The 22,584-nt window shown below is 35.9% G+C and overlaps 1 protein-coding gene across 2 annotated transcripts in view; it reads right to left on the bottom strand.

Annotated features, from left to right (window-relative positions):
* The window catches only part of LOC145292067 (uncharacterized), a 105,302-nt gene that overhangs the window by 40,886 nt on the left and 41,832 nt on the right, over positions 1 to 22,584 (bottom strand). For both annotated transcript variants that reach the window (XM_080138120.1, XM_080138122.1), the window contains exons 2-3: positions 15,982 to 16,442; positions 8,046 to 8,083 (exon numbers count right to left, since the gene is read on the bottom strand). In XM_080138120.1, the coding sequence (XP_079994246.1) occupies positions 8,046 to 8,083; positions 15,982 to 16,354 (411 nt within the window). In that variant the 5' untranslated portion in view covers positions 16,355 to 16,442. The remainder of the gene's footprint in view (positions 1 to 8,045; positions 8,084 to 15,981; positions 16,443 to 22,584) is intronic.

The raw sequence follows: 22,584 nt of genomic DNA on the forward strand, positions 1-22,584 counted from the left end.
GTCCAGGTTTTACTTGATGTTTGGTCTGCAGCTGAATTCCTCTATGCTCCCACAAAGCGACTGAAAGACATCCAAAGCACTAGCCTTCACTATACTGTAGTCGACTTTATCGTCTATGTATACTGTTTCTAACAGGGTACTGCCCAAGTAAGTGAATTTATCCACAACTTTTAGGTTGATTCCATGAATTGAGATTTAGGATTAAACATATCTTTTTCCCCCGGAGCAGGTTTGTATATTACGTTTGTCTTCTTTATGTTAATAGTCAGACCAAATTTGTCACACGCCTCAGAAAAACTATCAAAAATATATTGCGTGTTTGGCTCTGTGTTGGCATTGAGGGCACAATCATAAGCAAGCAGAAGGTTTCGTATGATGATGGTCTTAATCCTGGTGACAACACGAAGTCGTTTTGGGTTGAACAATTTTCCGTCTGTCCGTAAGTCCGTCCGTATGCTAACTTCAGAGTCTTCTGCATTGAATGCATCAATCAGCGCCACTGATAAGATAATGCTGAAGAGTGTTAGGCTAAGTTAACAGTCCTGTTTAACACCGCCGTTGGCTGCAAAATTATTGGTAGCCTTTCCATCATCTTTGACACAAGCCATCATACCATCATAAAATTGTCTGATGATCAAGATGAATTTGTTAGGATATCCAAATTTGGCTATGATCTTCCATAGATCTGCCCGGTTTACAGTATAAGAAGCCTTTGTCAGATCAACAAATGTTTGGAAGAAGTCCTGGTATTATTCCTGACATTTTTGCTGGAGTTTTCTGGGAGGATGCCATCTTTCACGTGCTTGGTTAAATGATTGAATAGTAGCCTTGCAAAAATTTTACCAGCTATGCTGATAAGAGAGATTGTTCTGTGGTTGTCGCTGCTCTGCTTCCCTTCCTCTTGTACCTATTTACTATGCCTCCCCATGGGACAGAGTTAGACACCAGGGTCGTTTTTTAACGTGGAGAAAAGGTACAAAAATAAAAATTGTCTCAGTCGTGAAGGATTTCTCCACCGAAAGAGAACAAGAAAATGAAGTGCAGCATCTGAAGAACAGATGGTATTTATTTGCTCCCCCACCGAGCAATTTAGGCACAAGGCCGATTTTTAATGTGAGGAGTTAAGGGGAAATGGGGACCAACTCCCCGGGGAGTAAGGGAGCTGGATAGTGACAATTGGTATGAAGGGTTGCCCCTACATTGACCAAGGTCTTATATGTGGGGTCGCCCCCACATATGGTCTTTGCTTGCAGTATCTGCCGGAACAGATGCTACACTTTGATCTTGGCCAGAAGGCCAAGCTTCCTCTTGTAGATATGCACTATGGATGCATTTTTGAATTCCTGGGGAATTAGATCCCAGGATGAAAGAAACAGCTCATGTAGCTTTTTTGTCAATGCCATCAAAGCTTGGAGCTTTGCCACAAAAAAAAAAAACGGTTCTACAGTTTTCTTAACTTTATGAATGGTGGCCAACTTATCGAAGGTTTGGTTTATTCAGATTTATGGAAGCTGTGCGATCGTCTTTGATTGAAGAAAACTTGTGCAGTACATAGTTGAAGTGCTTAGCCCATTTGTCTAAAATATTAGCATGCTCTGTTATCAGCTTTGTCTCATTAGCATTTAACAGTGTAGATGCGTCGGAAGCCTGTGGTCCATATATTATTTTAAGGGCATCATAGAATCTCTGAGTGATACGTATCTGCATATTTCTGTATTTCCAGAGATTTATCACGAGACATCTTATATTTCACACAGTTTTGTTTGAACAGTATTGCGGATCTTTGCAAATGCTTCCTTTTTTGAGGTGGAAGTTGGATCCTGCTAAAGTGCATTGTGATACTTGTACTTTTCTGTGAGTAGTTCCTGTACCTCCTCGTCATTCTCGTCAAACCAATCCTGATGAAACTGCCACTGATATTACAAACGAACAATGTCAGTGTTGTTAGTGCAAGGGATTATTTACACTTATCTTCCATCTTCGTTTCCATGCATTATAGTTAATACTACATACAAGTTGTAAAAGAAAGCCTAAGAATCAATTGTAGAACAATAACATTTAATATATTTAGTTTGTCAGGAATGTACATGAAAGAAATCAGAAAACATGTATAATCAAATCTGGGCTCATTCAGGTCGGAAATGCCTCATTTTTTTTAAAACAAAATTTTAATTCTCGAACCATGCTGATGGCAACTGAAGCATACAATGTGCTGTGCAAGGTATTAAATTATAAAGATTCTGTTATGAGGTAAGCTGATCTACTCATTTTAGGAATAATGGATTCACCCAGAGATTATAAATATAGTTACATTTAAACATCTAGGACAGTTATTTGTGGCAGTTAAAGCCCTCAGAATCATGACGTGTACTTCTGTAACATTTTTCTTAATACAGTTTTTGTTACCTATACAACCATGTATGTCTTGATTAATTAATTTACCCCCACCCCCGGAGCTGGCTTATTTTTTGGATTTGAGCTTTTATTTTTAAATCTGGGTTTTTTCTTAGGAACTATATTCGTGGCTTGTATCGCTAAACCTGTGTATTCGTGGTTTTTAGACTATACTTGTGTATTCGTGACTTTTATGACTAAACGTGGATTCATGACTTGAAAGTTTCATCTCTGTTATGGATATTGACAGTGTGAGTCTCTAAGAAAGCAACGCGTCTCATGAATGTGCAGGTGTTATTGAATTTCTTCATGCAGAAAAAAGAACCGGTCAGCATTCATTAGACGGTGTTGAATATTTACGAAGCCGATGCAGTTGATTTTAGCACAGCTGGGAGATGATTTGTTGATTTCAGAGTGGTTACAGATGTGAGTGACAAAGTACATATCGGACTTCTACAACTGAAGCATCATTCATCACTGGCAAACGTGCATTGAAAATGTTGGTGACAAAATAGAAAAATAAATTCTGGCGTACAAAAGGTTGCTCGTTTTTATGATAATACTCCCGTTTTCATAGCTCTTCAACGTTTTAGTTTTTTTAGTTTAAAAATAGGAGGCCTTACTTTTGAAATAACCATCGTATAATCTTATTTCACTCTGGGGAGGTGGTTAAGTACATATAATATATTTTATTTAGGATTGTCTCTGCACCAGTATTACGTTTGGTACTAATGGATTTATGCAAAACATTATTCTGGCATGTTCAATACGTAATTTTGAGTATGAACTAATATTAATCTTTGAAGAGACTTTTTGAAACATGCTAAAAGAATTGTAAAAATTAAACTCAATAAATCTTTTAGAAAAATCATTTGCATCTAGTATATAAAGTTCTCTTGTAAAAGTCAGACCCAAATAAAATTAAAGCTGGCAAATCAAACTTTGCTTTTAACAATTTGAATTTTTTATTATTGTACCATGTTAATGACAATATAATAATATACTGAGCTACAATTTATGTTAAAAAAATTACTCAGTCCATTCCAGATGACTGCTAATATGAATCTTTTCTTAAATAGTCACCTAAAAATAAAAATCATCAATGGGTGATGGGATAATTCATTTTAGATTGAAGAATATAATAGGGGTTTTCTAGCTTAAGTTTAAAAATGTGAAAGCAACTAAAAATTTAAAACTGAACTGACTTCAATTAATTCTGGGCAATGAGAGGTAAATATGGTTAATGTAATGATAATTCTCATTTAATTATATATTATTCTACTTTGAGATTTAGACATGAGATGTTATACCTGTGGTGTTATATGGTCTCTAGTTATTTCTTCCAATATCCACTTCACACTGGCAACAGGCAGAAACTTGAATGCCTACTAGACACTCTCCTCGAATGCCTAAGGTTTCTCTGTACAAGAATTTGTCAAGACAACCTAGCATGAGAATATTTTCCTTTACAAGTAAACCCTGACTAAATATTCAAAATAACACCATTCACAACCAAAATAAGATCTGCTTGCTATGGCTACTAGCTTATACAAAGAATAGTACACCTTCCTCTAGTGATGTTGCTAATAACAGCACTAAGCTGGATACTCCAACAGACTAGATGAATTCTGGAATCCAGTAAGACCAAGAGGAAGATATACTATAACACAGTTAACTATTCAATTAGTGAGAGCAAAATTCATATTCTTCACTTGTTTAGTAATTTGTGAGGTATAGGAGAATTTATTAGAATACTCGAATATTTATGGATCTCTTATCGAGATCAAGTGTTGCCCCCAAGAAGGGTTTACTTGATTTCATTGGCATGAAGAGACTTTTCTCTCTACACGTAAACTTTCACTAAGTAGTCAAAATAACATAGTAATTGCAGCCCAAAAAAGATTCCCTCGGTATAGTTACCATACACGGTCTTATATAAAGAATGGTTCACCTTCTCGATGTGTTATTGTCAATAGTAACAACACTCCACCAGATTGGATTAATTCTTGTCCTGAAATGCAGTAAGACTAAGAGACCACACAAAAGATGTACTATAACACAGTTAACTGTTCAATTAGTGAGAGGGAAATTACTGTTCTTCACTTGTTTACTAATTCACCAATTGAGAGGTACAGGAAAATTTACTAGAACAATCTATGCATCTCTTATAGAGATCAAGAAAAAGCTTTTGGTTTTTGAAAGCCGTTCTTAACATGGGGGGGGTTATTCCAAAAGAAATGACCTTGAATAAACGTTTGTTGGTTGGTTGGTTGGTTGTTTTTGTTTTACGGCATATCAACCCTTTTCGGGCTATTTAATGCCGAATCCAAAGATTTCGAAGAAAAATTTTTTTAATAGAATATATTTGTTGTTTTCACGTCTGTTTCTATTTAACCCATAGTTGGGACCCTAACAGGTACTACCACTCCGGGTCAGATTGGACCTGGGAGCAATGGTAATTAAAGGGTGGCTCCACACTCACCAAAGCCCGCAAGCTTGGGCCTCACCACTGGATATAGTTTAAGGTCATATCCAGGACCCCCATTGAGGGACTTTTACCCTCTGCAGGGGGGCAGTCAGTGTATTCTAATGCCCCACCGACAGGGCCACTTATTTTGGTCAATGTTCACCGTTACGCCAACTGAAGACGCCTCAACATTTTCCTAAAATAATGACTTTTATAGGTTGAAAACATATTACAGGGAAACATATTATGCTGAAAACATATCGCAGGCTAAAATTAGCGCAGACAAAATGTTTTAGAGATATAAGTAACTGTATTTTGTTCCGTAATTTCTAGTAGTTTTATTTGAGCGTCATCTTTGTTTCAATGAAATGGTATATTGAGCATGCGCGCACGCTGCAGTGAGCAGATGATCTGTGTAGTTAACAAAATTCCGAAAGCCATTCTTAACATGGGTAGGTGCGGGGTGGGGTGGAGGGATATTTTGAAAGCCGTTCTTAACATGAGGTGGGAGGGGTGTTTATTCCAAAAGAAATGACATTGAATAAACGTTTGTATCTCGTAGACTTAACTACACACATCGCATGCTCACTATCCCATTTCATCGAAACAACAAAGATGGCAGCCAATTCAAACTACTAGAAATTACGACGCTTTTTTTTTTTTTTTACAAGGTGGTCACCACTTATCAAGGCCTAGAAGCACCTCAGGGATAAGGGTTATTGCATGTACAGTACGTTAATGTTGAGGTTTAATAAAGTGTCTACTTAAGGGGGCGGTTCATCAGAAATTTGTTTATGTTGGACTTGAAGACATCCAGGTTGTAGTCAGGTGGGAAGCAGGCAGACGGAACAGAGTTCCATATGCGTGTAGTTCTAAGAAAGAAGCTTTGTTCATGGAATCTACGTTTTGATTTAGGCACAGATAAAGAGTGAGGAAAATTTTTGACAGTGGTTTCAGCTAGACGGGTGTTTTTCGTAAAAGATTGGGGAGGGGGGACCAGAGATTTGAGCTCAGACGAGCACCTGTCATAGAAATAACAATAAAACAAAGATAGGCTCGCAACGTCTCTTTTGTGGGAGAGAGGTTGCAGGGAAGAGAAAAGGGCATCCTCCACTAAGCCATGAAGTCTATTTTGTACTCTGTCAAGGCAGGATAGGCTGTTTTAGTGACTCCTGCCCAGATATGGCAGCAGTATTCCATCCTTGGACGTACTTGGCTTTTATATATAGAGAGAATTGCATCAGTAGTGAGATATCTTCTGGAGTGGTAGAAGGATCCCACCATCTTTCCAGCAACCTTGGCACCAGATTTGATGTACGTGTTCCATTTCAGATCAGGAGTAAAGGTCAAGCTCAGAAGCTTGTCAAAACATGGGGCTTTTCCTAGACGAGAGACATCCATTTCAATTGATGCCAGATGGGGATTGGAGTGTTGATGATGTAAAGATAGGAGCTTGGTTTTAGATGCATTAAACGTAACCAGCCATGTCTTCCCCCACTGAACCACGTGCTCGAGATCATAGGAGAGAGAACCAGAGAGAACTTTGTCATTTACAGCCTTTGATGTGTTGCCGTAGATGGTCGTGTCATCAGCATAGATGTCAACGAATGATTTAAGTATGTGCTAAGGGAGATCATTGATGTAGATCAGGAAGAGAGTTGGGCCCAGGATTGACCCCTGAGGGACTCCAGCATTAATACTGCAGGCCTCTGATTTTTGTCCATCGACTACTACTCTTATGAGCCTATCAGAGAGAAATGATTTAATGATAGAGAAAACATTTCCAGTTATACCATAGCTGGAAATCTATTGAAGTAGGCCTTTATGCCATACTTTGTCAAAGGCCTTTGATATGTCAAGAGAAATTGCCCTAGAAAGGAAGCCTTTGTCAAGAGATTCGCTAATCCTATGACATAACCGTTAGCACATCTGCGGTAGATCTTGCAGAACGGAAACCATATTGCGTGTCACTAAAAAGGTTATTTCTTCTGAGATGGTTGACTATTTCTCTATTTAATATGGATTCCAGCAACTTACTCATGACACACAAAAGACTTATTGGTCTGTACTGAAAGGGAGATGACATCACCTGAATTCTTAAATACAGGGCATACTGATGAGGTTTTCCAGGGTGTTGGAAAGCACTTTTCCTTAAGGCGACGCTTAAACAGTTTCGTAAATATGGGAGCAAGTTCTGATTGAAGCTTTTTTAACACTATAATTGAGATGCCGTCAGGGCCAGTTGCTTTACTGGAATCAAGGTTCTTGATTAGCTTGGTGACCTCATGCACAGATTTGTATGTTACCTAACGTGTTCTGTGTTATAGGAGGAAATATGGGGAGTTGATGGCCTTCGTCGCATAGGGTAGAATTAGCTGCAAAGTTCTTTGCAAATAGTTTGGTCTTGTCTGATGCTGACGAGATGACCTCTGGTCCATTGATAATGGTAGGATCCTATTTGTTATTTGCCAAAAATGCTTAATATAGGTATTTATATCTCGAAAACTATTTGTCTGCACTATTTATATCTGTGATATTCGTGTTCAGCATAGCTGAAAACCTGCAAAAGTTGTTGATTTATTGAAAAATGTTGAGGCGTCTTCAGTTGGCGTAACGGTGAACTTTGACCCTTATTTTTTTTCTTAGGTAATATTTTATATTAAGTATTAAAATAAATTTAGCAGCTAAGATCCCAACTCAGTAAAAATACAATTACTTAAAATACACAGCATTAAAAATTAGGCTCAATTTTTTCACCTGGGAATGTATAGTCGTTTTATTTTATAGCATATAAACCTTTTTCAGGTTATTTAAGGCCAAATCTGATCATTTTGGTAAAAGATTTTGTGCGTCCAGATCTTCAAAATCATGACGTTTGATTACGTTGTTTGGTTGAGGAAAATAGCTTTTTTTTTTTATTACTTTGCAGAACAGGATTGAGTTTTGCGAAGGGAAAGGAAATAAAACAATAGCATCAATGTTTGGTGCATTTAAGTCAGGAAACCGATATCTTCAGACAGGCAGATCTGGTAGCACCATGTGCTTGTATGTTACACTGCAAAGATGTGTTACACTGCAAAGATATGTTACACTGCAGAGATGTGTCATTTATTAATGCGAACTAGAGCAAAATAACCAAACTTAAAAAGAGCAACTGAATGTAAAAAAAAAAGAATATACTTACACTACTATCACCGTTGCCAAATTGTGTTACATCAAAACCTACAAAATAAAAAATAAACACCTATTTCTGTTAATTCAATTTAATTGCAACTATACAGACCAAAGCAAAAGCAAGTAAATATATGGAAAATTATTGGCTTGTTGCAACAAAAAAAATAGGTACTTAATCCAGAACTCGCTCACCTATTAAAAACAAATAAAAAAACCTTTCTGAATTTTTTAATACATACAGTAATAATTAAACAATAATATATATATATATATATATATATATATATATATATATATATATATATATATATATATATTATTGTTTAATTATTACTGTATATATATATATGTGTGTGTGTATATTTTTGTGTCTTGAAATTTCAGTTTGCGAGGGAAATTCATGGCCTGAAGACGTAATCTTCCTAGCACGGGTGATTGATGATTGCAACGTCTTGTCAGACGAGTGCCACTCCCTCAGACATTTAAAATCCATGAGCCCAATTGCCTGAGGGAGTATCTATACACAGATGATGTTACAGAGTCTTAGCTTTGTACAACAGCTAAGTCTCTCTCTCGGTTCAAAATGTTGAGATCCAGCAACAAGCAAGAGCAAGATAGCCAGCAACAAATTAAACTGCAGACCAGCTTAATGCGGGTAATGGTCTTCCGCTTTATGGTTTTTTAAATCAGAGATTTGCTTCTCCTAGAACAGTTGCCTTCACCACGGCTTACGGGAGCCCTCTCCACCCCAATGCACAAATACACACGGTGCTAGTTAGCCGTTGACCCAGAAAAAGAGTTCATTTGCCCTTTGGAAGGTCTTGTTTTTAATCCTTCAGGGAGACTAGCCGCCCTCCTCACCAAGCAAGTCTGGTGGGGGAACCAGTTTAGTCGCCGGTGACCCGACCATGAGGCAGGTAGTACTGGGTTACATGGTACCAGTAGCACATGACATGACCTGACATACACAGGTGATTACAGAAACATGTATGCACATATGTAGCCATCAATGTTTGTATAAATAAATTTAATTATATATATATATATATATATATATATATATATATATATATACACACTAACCTGGGTGCTCGGCATTGCCAGGGTGTTTTGAGATGTGTGTTGGGCAAAAAAAAAAAAAGAAAAGTTGTAGTAGGCAGGCAAGCTCGAACCCTTGACGTGAAGGTGTGTGTAAGGGTATTGGTTGAGCGTAAAAAAAAAAAAGAAAAATTGCGAGTGCAAAAAAAAATAAATAAAAAATAGGAGTAGAAAGCAGGAAAAAGAGGTGATAAAAAATAAACCGTATAAAAATAATAAAATAAACCAATGTGCTTACTGTGGTTGTGACGTCATGGGCAATTGAAATAACGCTTTTTATGCAATGTCGTGGGTTGAATAACTTGCAAAAAATGTCAGTGAGAAAAGCGACCATTCCTGTAGAAAAGTGTCCAGTTGAGGGTGAAGGAATTAATGTTTTTAGCCAATTTTTCAATATTTGTCATCCGAAGGGTTGAGCTTCAAAATGACACTGATCTTGTGAAAATCCATCGCCTCTGTCGAAAGTTTTAGGCAGACAAACAAACATGCATATGCACACTTAAACAGACATGTGAGGTTTATATTATATATATATATATATATATATATATATAGTCATCCATATGCAGTACTGTTTTGCTCTATCACAACTCATCAATGCGGCTAGACTAGCACCTTTCCCTAGCCGAAGATTGAATCTGCAACCATCGCATAGATAGTCGGCAGTTCTACCCACTGGCCCATGGGAGCGACAATCGCAAATGGTCTTAACACTCGTCCACCGCTTTTACGGTGCTCGAGCTGCTTGTTTATTTACAAATAAACAAACAGTGAGCCTCGCTTCATAGCCATTTAAGTGGCGGTGAGATACATTTACAACAGTGTTCTACCCAAATATATATATATATATATATATATATATATTAAATTTATTTATACAAACATTAATGGCTACATATGTGCATACGTTTCTGTAATCACCCGCGTTGGGGGATTACGTCTTCAGGCCAAGAATTATATTTCAAACAAAAACATTTTCTTATTTCGTTAACAAAGTTAGAATGTAACCTGAGTGGGAGTTATAAGCAGGGGGGGGGAGGGGGGGACAAGTGAGGTCTTTGAAGATAATAAACATCTTTTTTATTTCCCTTTCTTTTTATCTATCCCATCTTTTGGTTTTTATGGCATAAGATACTTGAGAATTTAGTATTTTTGTCTTAGAGTCCATAAATTAAAAACACTTCTTATGGTCACTGAGTACTGACCGGTGTTTTTTAATCTACATCCATCCAACCACATACATGTATACACACACACACACCCTCACCCACATAGACAGAGACACATACACACACACACATACGATATTCAAATCAACCCATATATATATATATATACATACATATACACACACACACATATATACATATACACACATACATATACACATACACACATACATATACACACATACATACACGTACACACATCTATATATATAATCACACATACATATATACACGCATATACACATATACATACACACATACATATACACACACACGCTTGTCCCCCCCCCCTTATAACTCCCACTCAGGTTACATTCTAACTTTGCTAACGAAATAAGAAAATGTTTTTGTTTGAAATATCAGTTCTCGACGGTAATTCTTGGCCTGAAGACGTAATCCCCCAACGCGGGTGATTACAGAAACATAGATGCACATATGTAGCCATTAATGTTTGTATAAATAAATTTAATATACCTGCTCTGTTCACTCATTGAGTACTCTTTGGTAGACACATGTTGTTTCATTGGATGTACTTCTAGGAAACTAAACTCTACTGGCTATATATATATATATATATATATATATATATATATATATTAGCATATAGTAATAATAATTAGTAATAGTGATATTCACAAGTAGAACTAAAATAGGTTGAAGGCTCCCAAAATTTGTACTAGAACTGTCCGAAAGGACCCATGGTGCAGTGATTGAAGTATTTGTAAAACTCAATTGTTAGTCCCGGACCTGTAAATTCACCCTTGTCAGTTTGTCTGTCCGCACTTTTCTCAATAACTACAACTTGGAATTTTTTGAAATTTTGCACAAACATTAAACATGATATGAGTAAAAAAGTAACAGAACGGATTTTCTTGGAAAACTCCGGTTGCACCCCCCCCCCTCCAGGGGTGCCTTTTGTGTTAAAATAGCTAAAATTGACACTTTCGTGCTTATTAAAAAAAATTTAATGCCTTCGATTTTTATAAAACATTCTGAAAAGTTGTAACTAACTGATTCTATATAATTTTGTTTGTCTATACTTCACGATAACTCTTGGGTGCATCCCAGGGGTTCTTTTAGGGCTAATAAAAACACTCCATTTTTGGAACTATTTTTCTGTGTATGCCTATTTAGCAGTTTTGAATGGTGTTGAATTCATATTTAAATATGTTAAAGCCTTGGAGACTTTTGGGGCTAAAAATGGGGGGGGGCAAATGATGGACTTAGTCATTTCTTTTTTTGCATGGTGCAGAACTCAAATTTACATATGTTACGGCCTAAAACTGCATTGCTTGTTCATTTTCACCAGGATTTGACATCCCCTGGGGATTTTAGGGTTAAACGGGGGGGGGGGGCAATGCTGTACTTGGTCATTGTTTTATGCCTCGTTCACTATGCACTCACGGGGGCCATGCATGCTTCACTAGTTAAAGTGATATTCTCCTGAATGTTAAAGGCTCAATTCTCAGTGATCGAACAAGAACATACTACCCTAGTGAAGTAAATAAGAGGTTCTGTTCTAAATTCCATCCAAATTTCCGAGTTCAACAGAAACATTCCCAAGTTCGGCAAGATACATCTGAAGAAGGTTGGAGGTTAAATTGACTGAAATGTTGTAACAACGACACTCAAGATGAGAACAGTATTCCGCAGAATCCAGATAATACAAATAAAAAAAAAAAAAAAATCATATATTGATCAAGTAGTTTTATTTTTATAAAGAAAATTATTTTAAGCAAATCTGAGTTTTTCCAATGCCATCCTCCCCATGATAACATGGGTTTCGAAAATTGCAAAATTTTGAATTCTTTGGAGTCATCATCCTTGTTCCTTCAGACTGTTCAAGATTGCATCATGAGATCGCCGCTCATAGTTTAACCATAAAATTTGATTTTCTTTGCAAAACTAAAACTATTTAATCAATTTATTTCATTTTTGGTTACAATATTTTCTTTCTGTCATAGGTACGTACGTACATCATACATATTTTTTTTATTTTTGCTTTTTTTATAGAGATGATTCTGGACAAGTTCAGCCGCTCAGTTTGTGGAAATGTGTAACTCAATAATTTGTGGTTCTTGCAAGCATTAGGTACACAAGAATGTCGGTGGAGAGATGAAAACCAACTTTTGGGCAAGAAGTGTAACGTAATTGAAATGGATGAGAACACAGATCTGGAGAAAGTTTTATTTGGAAAGATGAGATTATTAAAGTTGTTCAAAACTTTGGATAGTAATGGCAGAAGTTTTAATACTAATTTGTAGAACATTACCATTGTTGAACTAGGGAAAAGTCTATCAGATACATACACGCAGTGTTATGATGTATGGAATTAAAACCTGGCCAGTTGGAACATACACTGCACAGATAAAAATGTTATAAGAACGATTTGATGGATATGTAATGCTAGTCTTAAAATTGGACTTAGGTTGGATAACTTCGGAGGAAGATTAAATGTGTTGAATCAGAATTGTTTTTTTTCTAAAAGAGGTCAGACACATGTTAGCATGTAAAACAGACATTAAACTTTTCAGTTTCATGCTTTTATTCTTTCTTATTTTTTTCTTTTAACTTCACTGAGAGGTTATTTTATATTACTATTAATGTGAATCCTGGCAAAGCATTATTTTTTTTTTTTTGGAAGGAGGGCATTTTTGATGGAGCACGTACATTAGTTTTATTGATATCAATGATGCTGATAGCTTTTTAATTTTAATTCAGTGTGTTAAGGCATCCACAAATCTGATTTTAACCAGTCCCTTGAAAATTTTATGATTACAAAGAAAAAAGGTTGGGTGGACTGCCATTTTTTTGTGCCATATAATTTTTATACGGCACAATCTCGTTGACACACCAATTCTCACCAGATCACTGAAGTTAAGCAACATTGACCCTGGCCAGTACCAGATGGGTGACCATTTGGGAAAGTGAGGTACTGTATGTACCGTGAGGTAAAATACAAGGTTAAGAAACTGGCTCAGTCTATCCTTCTCTCGAAGGTAGATGGGGCTCTTTGAAGGCATGGTAGGCACCCCATCTAGTGATGGCGTCATGTTAAAAATACCCTTGATAGCCCTGGCGAAGCATCAAGTATTCAGCTACCGACAAGACTTGAATTATACTACAAACTCATGTGGTGAGTTCAATCTTGGCTACGGCCATACTGGATCGATGAACTGTCCTTAAAGTTAGCTTGAAATAGGGGAATAAAGAAGAAAGAAAAAAGGGTGATAAAAGAACACTTTTTGGAATTTTTGAGACGAGAATTGATTATTCATATTATTTAGATTCTTTGGACCACAAGTATAAAAAAGAAAAACAAATTTTGAGAGCCAGTTGGCTCTGGGCACATGTGTGACACCATTGACCCTCTTAGTGCTAATGTTCATATCTTAGTTGTTTGTCAAGGCCTCTTTGTCATCAGTTGATGTCAGCTCATAATCACCTCCTAAATTTTCCTGATCTGATCCAAGCCGCAACTTGCTATTAACTGTTTCAAATTGAAAAGCGGTCTTCAACTGTCACAAAATCAAGAAAGTCCTTGAACAGTCGCTAATTGTTGTAAACTGCCACAAAATTCACTGTCATTCCTAAAACTGCTTATAAACTAACTCTAAATATATACATACAATAGAACCCCAGGATACGGCATTAAAAATTAGAAACAAAATACAGTACAGTATATAATACACATTTATATAAATCAAATAACATTATAAATAACACCGTAAGGATGGGCAAATACCGTAACCAGGGTCTGGAAAAACATTGTATTCTACATTGTAACTTGGGATAAAAAAAAAAAAAAAACATATCCTAGGGTCACCGTATCCTGGAGTTCTAACTATATCTATGCCAGATTCTTTGTCTCAGTTACAGCTACATCTTGATTAACAAGCCTATTTCAGCTGCTTTTGGGTCTCTGGGTGAATAATTTCCTCTCTATTATCTTTTTACTAACTCCATACAAACTTTGTTCTGTTTATCAACTTATTTGCTATTTTTGTTATAAGTTTCCCTTTTTTTTTTTTTTTTAAACTTCTGAATACTTTGTGTTATACAGCTAGTGTTGCTATATAAACGGAGTGTATATAACAGTGTATGACTGTTTACTTGTGTCATTTAACATTCATGTGTTTACGTGTCTGTTGAATGTCATAAATGTATAACATTTATATGTCTGTTGAATGTCATAAATGTATAACATTTATATGTCTGTTGAATGTCATAAATGTATAACATTTATATGTCTGTTGAATGTCATAAATGTATAACATTTATGACAGTGTTTCTATGATTCTCTAGTGTTCTCATGTTTGTACGTGTCGATATATCAATAGATACAGTTTAACAACGAACGCATAACATTTACAACGAAAACGGACAGATAACAGTTCTCTTAAAAAAGTTAGTAACAAAATATGGTGCAGTGTATAATACACAGGTATTCCCCTTAAGTAATCCAATTTACACTTCTAACGATTACTATGATATTGTCCTTTTGACTAATGTACACTCTTTAACTCTTATCCTCAAGTGGCTACAACACAACCACATAAAGAGTGGGGGAATATCATAGGAACATCTGGCCATCATAGAAACATACTTGGTCCATTTTTGGTCTTATTTTGTGGGAAAGTGGTAAAGAAGATTCATCCCCATGAATCGACCAGATGTCTCAGATGTATTTTTAGTAACTTTTACTCCCAGAATGTTTTCCCCACTTGGAAAGTTGCATGTTTATCCTTAAGTTCTATATTCTATAGACATTGCCCTGACAGCTTACCCAGGGTCATGAGCCATTCACAACTTATTCTCAACCCTATCTTCTGTGTTCCAACTTCCAAATCGATGTGTATCAAAAGATTATCTCCCTTCCATGACGCCATCAATACATGTGTTTTTTTTTTTGTTTTTTTTTACACAGTGATCACCACTTATCAAGGCCCGGAAGCCACTCAGGGATAAGGGTTATTGCAAGTACATTACGTTAGTGTGGAGATTTGATGAAGTGTTTACTTAAGGGGGCGGTTCATTAGGAATTTGTTAACATTGGACTCGAAGACATCCAAGTTGTAGTCCGGTGGGAAGCAGGCAGACGGAACAGAGTTCCACAGGCGTGCAGTTCTAAGAAAGAAGCTTTGTTCATGGAATCCGTGTTTTGATTTAGGCACAGATATAGAGTGGGGGAAATTTTTCACAGTGGATTCAGCTAGACGGGTGTTTTTCGTGAAAGATTACTGATGCCATCTGTAACTAAACATCAGGTAATGATCTTGATGCTGTATGTATTGATAACATCAATACATGTATTGATCCCATCTGATGCCATCATCTTAAGAATACGTGTATTGATGCAATACATGTATCAATGCCATCAATATATGTAGCACGAAGATCATTACGTGATGTTTAGTTACAGATTCATCCATCAGCTAAAATTTCCAACTTGTTTAACTAAAACTTCCATTTCCATCACATTAACATTCCAAAGTTATTGTAAATAAATATTTTATTCTAAAATACCTAAACACAATCATAATAATAATCAATCAGCCAACCTTCTGGCATTGCTCTGGAATAGTAACAAACAAATAAAAGGAAACATTAAGTACTTACATAATCTATTTGGGTCGTTGAATGCTTGATCAGTACTATCCAACGGTTCAGATGATGATCCCATTGCAGATGCATATTCTAAAGAAATTTCAAGGTTTGGTTGATTTGATTGTTTCCAAAAGCTATCTTCGTGTCCATTCTTAACAGGAAGAGACTGTGAGTGAAACGGAATTTTATGAGGTAAAGGTTTGTGTTCATAAAGTGGTGTTCCGAGGTGGAATTTCATTGACTGGTTCAACTGGCTGCTGTGCTTGGCAAAAAGATTAGGCAAAAATTTATCATCAGATTCAATAGGCTGAGGAGTGTCATCTATTGAATTATATGTTTCCTCTATGCTTGAAGAAATTTCCAATTCTGGCACAATTTGATCCATTGTGAAACAATAACTGTGGGTCTTAGATTTTTTTTTTTTTGTTTTGTTTTATTAAATTCAGAGTGTTCTTGGGTGTATTTTTTTTTATCTGAAAACAAACGGGAAAAGAAAAAATGAAAAGTATTAATGAAAACAGAAAAAAAAAAAAAATGGAAAAAATACCAAAACGAGGAAAAAAAAAAAGGATAAGGAAAAAAAAAAAAGGATAAGAAAAGAAAGAGGAAAAAAAAATGGAGAAAAGAACAGAGATAAAAAAGAGGGAAAGAAAAAAGAAAAGGGAAACAAAAACAAAGAAAAAAGTGAAGAATAAGGAAAAACATTGAAAAAAAGAAAGAAAAAAACTGAAAAAAAAGAAAAAAAAAAAAGAAAGAGAAAAATAGAACAGAAAAAGAAAAAAAGGGTAAAAAAAAGAACCCGGGGGGAAAATAGGACAAAAGGGGAAAAAACAAAAAGGAAACAAAGAAAAGGTAACGAAAGGAAAAAAGAAAAGAAAATGAAGACAGTATAAGGAAATGGGTGCAAATAAGAAATCTTGGTGCTATGAGCATGTTGAAAGAATGGATAAGAGATCTTGGATGTAGAACAGTTGATATAGCAGGTTCAGTTCACAGGGGAAGCCGAGGAAAACATGGAAGTGATAAAGATGGACCTGAGAGAAAGAGATCAATAAAAACCTGGGTAATCATCTAGAGACGGTAAGTTGAAAATAAAAAAAATAAAAAATCACTGGTCCCATCACCTCACTGAGTTGACCTCAAGAAGAGCATCTGGCCTATTAAAATCTTGCCTTAACTAAGATAATAAGTTTCAAAAGAAAATTTGTTGCATTTCAGGTTATGCGTTTTTTTTTTTTTTACAAAGGAATCAGCACTTATCAAGGTCCAGATGCCACTCGAGGATAAGGGTTAAAGAGTATACAGTAGTCAAAAGGACAATATCATAGTAATCGTTAGAAGTGGAAATTTAGTAAATAGGATTACTCAAGGGGAACGGCTTATCAAGAACTTGTTTACATTGAACTTGAAGACGACCATATTGTAGTCAGCTAGAAAGCAGAAAAACGGAAGAGAGTTCCACAGATGTGCAGCTCTAAGAAAGAAGCTTTGTCCATGGAATCTAGGTTTAGGTATGAATAAAGAGTGGGGAAAATTATTGATAGTGTTTTCAGCTAGATGAGTGTTTCTCGTAAATGTTTGGCGAGGGGGTACCATAGATTGGAGCTCAGACAAGCACTTGCCATGAAAATAATGATAAAGCAGAGACAGGCTCACAACATCCCTTCTGTGATAAAGAGGTTTCAGGGAAGAGAAAAGGGCATCCCTCACTAGGCTACTTTAAATAATGACCCGGTCAGGGATAGGTTAGTTTAGAAGTCAATTTCTTAAAGCTGTCCAACACATGCCAGCATGTAAAAATTAACGTTGTTGTTGTTATGATGATCATCATGATACAAGTAATATGGATGACGTCCTGCAGAATATATATGCTTACGGAGGTCTATTTTCAAACCCTTGGAATGCAATTTATTTAAGATTTAACAATGAGGAGCATATTTTTATAAACACCAGACACCAGTTGAAACCAGATGCATTCTGTGGTCTGGGGTTAGCGTTAATGATGAAGAATGGAGTGGCAATGGAGTTGGTTTGTTTTTTGTCGCTGCTTAAAGAACCAAATCTGTTGCAACTCCATTCTTAATCACTAACGCTGCTTAATTGCAGTTAAGATTTTCTAAGAAAACTTTATTTCGCTAGTCAACCACAATCACTATCATTCCATGGTGTTTGTTGAAGATTGTGTTAATAAACGTTATTGTTTATAACAAGCACTTACTAACATTTTCTTTTGCTTGGCAACTTTTCTTTCCTCCAGCAACAAATTCAACTTTCGTCGATTGGACTGCACTCATCTCTTCTTTCTACGAACCTTAAAGCAACGTGGGCGTAGAAGGAAACAGAAAGACCAGTTGAAACATGTGATCACGAAACCATCGGCCAATTTGGTTTCGTGAAGATATTGTACCACACCTGTTCTTTGTGCGCATTTACTTCAACTTCATATAATTTACAGAATCTACACAACCCTAATCACATAAACTAGATGGCAAAATAATAAATCTCTTTACTTTTAGAGAAGAAAAAAAAAAATGGCACTTCTACCCAAATTTCGGAAATTGTAAAACTGAATTTCACATGAAAACAATGGTATCTACATATTCCTCATATATTTAAGATGATTATATCCAAAAATTACAAAAATCGATAAGGGTAGACATTTATTTATTAAAGAAAATAGAAAACAGAATCTGAAGAAAATGCTCGTATTTGCTTATGCAAGACATGAAAGAGTTCAAAAGGGAGGTAATTTTCCATTTCGATTTATTTTATAAAAACAAGATGGCCACAATTTTTCACCTGCTAACATGATTAAAGTTGTTTTTTTTTTAAATTTTAATAATTCAGTAATATTCAGGTAATTTCGACTGCATAATTCAGAAGCTAACATTGTAATTTATTAGAATTGACAAAAAAACAGTAGGAACCATTGTTTTTTTTATCTGAAAACTCCATTTATCGATTACAAAATTTGTCCCAATAATGTAGAAGCACAAAAAAAATTTATATATAATAATAATAATAATCCCAAAGAAAAAATAAAACTAGTGTCAACATTGACTGGTACCATACCAAAGAGTCGAAAAGTGTCAAAGAGGATGGAAAGACTGAGGAGAGAAGGCCTCCACTGAATAGATATGACAAGGACTAGGACCTTGGGGAGGCTTATTGTCACGCAAATTCCAGTGAAAACCAATGGTCACTGCCAGTGAGAAGACAATGGCAAGCGGCTGTTGCGATAATGCAAATTCATTTGCAAAGGTTATTGAAAGAAGTGGAGAGTACTGGAAATCTGGGGCAATTTGTAATTCAGATTTCAAGGAACACCACTGTTGTCAGTGAGTAATCTCTAATGATAATCCATGTGAAAACTCCTAGTGAGTAAAAATAAAATTAAAAAAAAAAAAAAAAAAAAAAAAAGACTGAGGAGAGAGCACTAACCAGACCTCCACAGGAAGGAAGCAAAGAGTACTGAGATCTTGGAGAGGCTTAATGCCACTCAAATTCTAGAGAAGACCAATAGTTGTTGACAGTAAAGCAGCAATGGTATACAGCTGTTGCAATAGTGTAAAATCATTTACAATGGTTATTAAAAAAGGTGGATTGTACTGGAAATTTTAGGAGAAACTTTTTATTTTAGTTACAATAAAAGTAGAATAAATAGTGCTAGTGGTTGTGAACCAATGGGTCATGGGTATCTCTAGTATATTGAAATAAAGACCCCTTTGGAATTATTATGGTTGATTAAATATTGAAGAAAAACTTTCTGGATTAAGAAACTGTAAACTTTCATACAACGTCTAGGACCACTAGGACATATCAAAGTTTACAGTTACCCAAAGGTGCTGAGTTCAATCCTGAACAAAGGCAGTGAAAAGCAACATTCAAAACAGAGAATCAGTAACTATGTCCCAGAGCTTAGCTGGAGTCCAAACACGGTACCCCCGTAATAATAATAAAGGGTTGGGTTTGAGACTCCTAACAAACGGTTCCCCAGTTCGATACAAAACACCTGATGAAGGCCGGAGGGCAAAACGGCCGAAACGTTGTGACTATAACAACCAAGATGAGGAAGTCAGTCCAACAATCTCAATCAGTAAATGTTAACTCCGTTACTTCTATTTGACCTCATTAATGAGGCCAAATAGAAGTAACGGAGTTAACTTTATTGTGGGCACCTGTCAATTCAAACATCTTTCCGTTACTATTTCTTGGTCGGTGAACGGTTAACGTTGCACGTTTTTTGTTTTTTTTCACACTTTAAACAAACACCCGGGCAATGATTTTTTATTCTTCTTTTGTTTTGATTTACTCAAAACCACACACACCTCCAAACATCCGGGCAACGCTGGGTACCCCCCCCCCCGCTAGTCTATATATATAAAAGGCAAAATGTGTGTGACCATTTCGTGTATGTCTTCAAAAGGCTTTTCGAGCACATGCTCCCGGGTTCGTTACTATCGCTTACAACTGTTTATATGGGTCCTATATCATAATATGTAGGATTTGGGAACGCGCGTCGTCTCTAGATTTATTTACGTTGACTTTTATGAGATTCGCGCTATTTCGCTTTGTGCCCGGTTCATCCTGCATTTTAGTATAAATACTGTGAAAAACATTGGGTTCTCGGCTTTTGCTCTGCTTTCCCCACTTCCCACCATCATCTGGGGTGAAGTGAAAACTAAAAATAACGATCGTGCGATGACCTCATTTAGCGTCGTCCTAACACGCTAATCAATTACTCTCACTCGTGGTCGAGACCGTTAAGTACTTGGCATTGGTTTCCACCTCCGTGTCAAAGCTTCCGGGTTCAATCCCTCCTCCTGACCAAACGTTTTTTTTTATTACTTCGCTTATTCTTTAGTTTACCCTCCCCCCCCCCATACACAGGTTTATTTATGCCATTTTTTTTCCGTTTTGGTTTTGGATTTTATTTTTTACATCGTCTTTTTTATAATATCTAAGCAGGATTATTAATTACCCCCCCCCTCCCTCCATACACACACCTACAAACACCCGGGCAACGCCGGGTACCCCCCCCCGCTAGTCTTACATAAAGTGTATTCACATGTAGAGCAAGTTATGAACAGTACATAGGGCCCAAGCAAAGCCGAGCTAAACTGCTAGTATATATATATATATATAAGTGAAATTGTCTATGTGTTTGTACATTTCTCTACCAAACTACTGTTAGTTTTCAGTCTACAGATTCGAGATTTGACGTAAGGAGTACTGAGATTTGGGAAAATCTTTTTAATCGGTTTTCAGAAATTTGGCTGACAAGGGATCAAAGTTTAACGATTTGACCTTTGAAAACTTTACCAAACTCCTCCGCCTATTTTGTGTCTAAACACTTGAAATTTTAGATGTAGGTTACTTGGACATGGATCAAACTTTTTAATTTGATTTGAGCCCAGAACAATAAAGGTTGAGGGGTATAAATTGGGGTCAAATTAAAAAAAAGATTATACCTTTGCGGTCTCTAGCAAACTACTCAGCCAATTTTTGGTCTAAACATTTTAAATTTATACATAACGGGTATTCAGACATGCGGCAAGCATTTTAATCAGTTTTTGGGCAAAAAATTTTGCTGCCAAAAAGTCAAAGTTTAAAGAGTTGACCTTTGCAGATTCTATCAAACTCCTCCACTAATCTTGGGTCTAAACACTTGAAATTTCAGATGTAGGTAACTTGGACATGAGTAAAAAATTTTATTTTGAATTGAGACCAAAACAAGGGGTCAAAATTGGGGTCAAAGTTTTAAAAAATTAACCTCTGTGGTCTCTACTAAATTACTCAGCCAATTTTTGGTCTAAACATTAGAAATTTTACATAAAGGGTATTCATACACAAGACAAGTTATGAACAGTACATAGGGCCCGAGCACAGCCGGGCTGAACTGCTAGTTCCGATTATAAGTATTCTGACATATATGATGCTTTGTAAGATGTGACCATTTATGTATTTAACGAGAATAGAAAGTGCACTTTGGGTTTGCTTTCAACAGCTCCCTAACTCCTACTTCCCTGATTTTGTCCTTTAGTCCTCACATTCCATGAACAAGATTTCTGACAAAGGTTAATGCAGAAGTTCAAATAAACTCTTTTTTCCAAAATCACTGGATTCAGCATTAAATAATCCAAAAAGGGTTGAGATGGCATAAAATAAGACAAGCAACCAAACTGACAAATTATAAATCCGTTTCAAAAGGATGAAAAAACAAAATCAAATTTATCCGTTTTAAAGGATTTATAATTTTTACAATTATTAATCTTTATTAATATAGCTCTAGGACAAATATACCTATTGAGCTTATTATATATCTACAGTACTATGAGCAATGTTCCTTTAAAGTATTAATACATTAAATTTTGCTCTTTAGACTCCAGGTCTAATTCCATCTATAAACTAGTGTTGGGACGATTAACCAGAATCAGAAAAATCAGAACCTTTTGGGGTATCGGAATCGGTATCAGAAAAATTTGTGACAATTTTCTTATGCCAAAAAAAAAAAACAAAAAAAAAACGATTTCTTGAATTATTTTTATTTAATTTTGTTTAAAACAAAATTTTCCACTACTATTAGTAATAATAGTAAAAATAAATATTTATTGT

The sequence above is a fragment of the Euprymna scolopes genome, chromosome 13, assembly GCF_053919585.1.
Source record: "Euprymna scolopes isolate OS-2025 chromosome 13, ASM5391958v1, whole genome shotgun sequence".
NCBI classification, from domain to species: Eukaryota; Metazoa; Mollusca; class Cephalopoda; order Sepiida; family Sepiolidae; genus Euprymna; species Euprymna scolopes.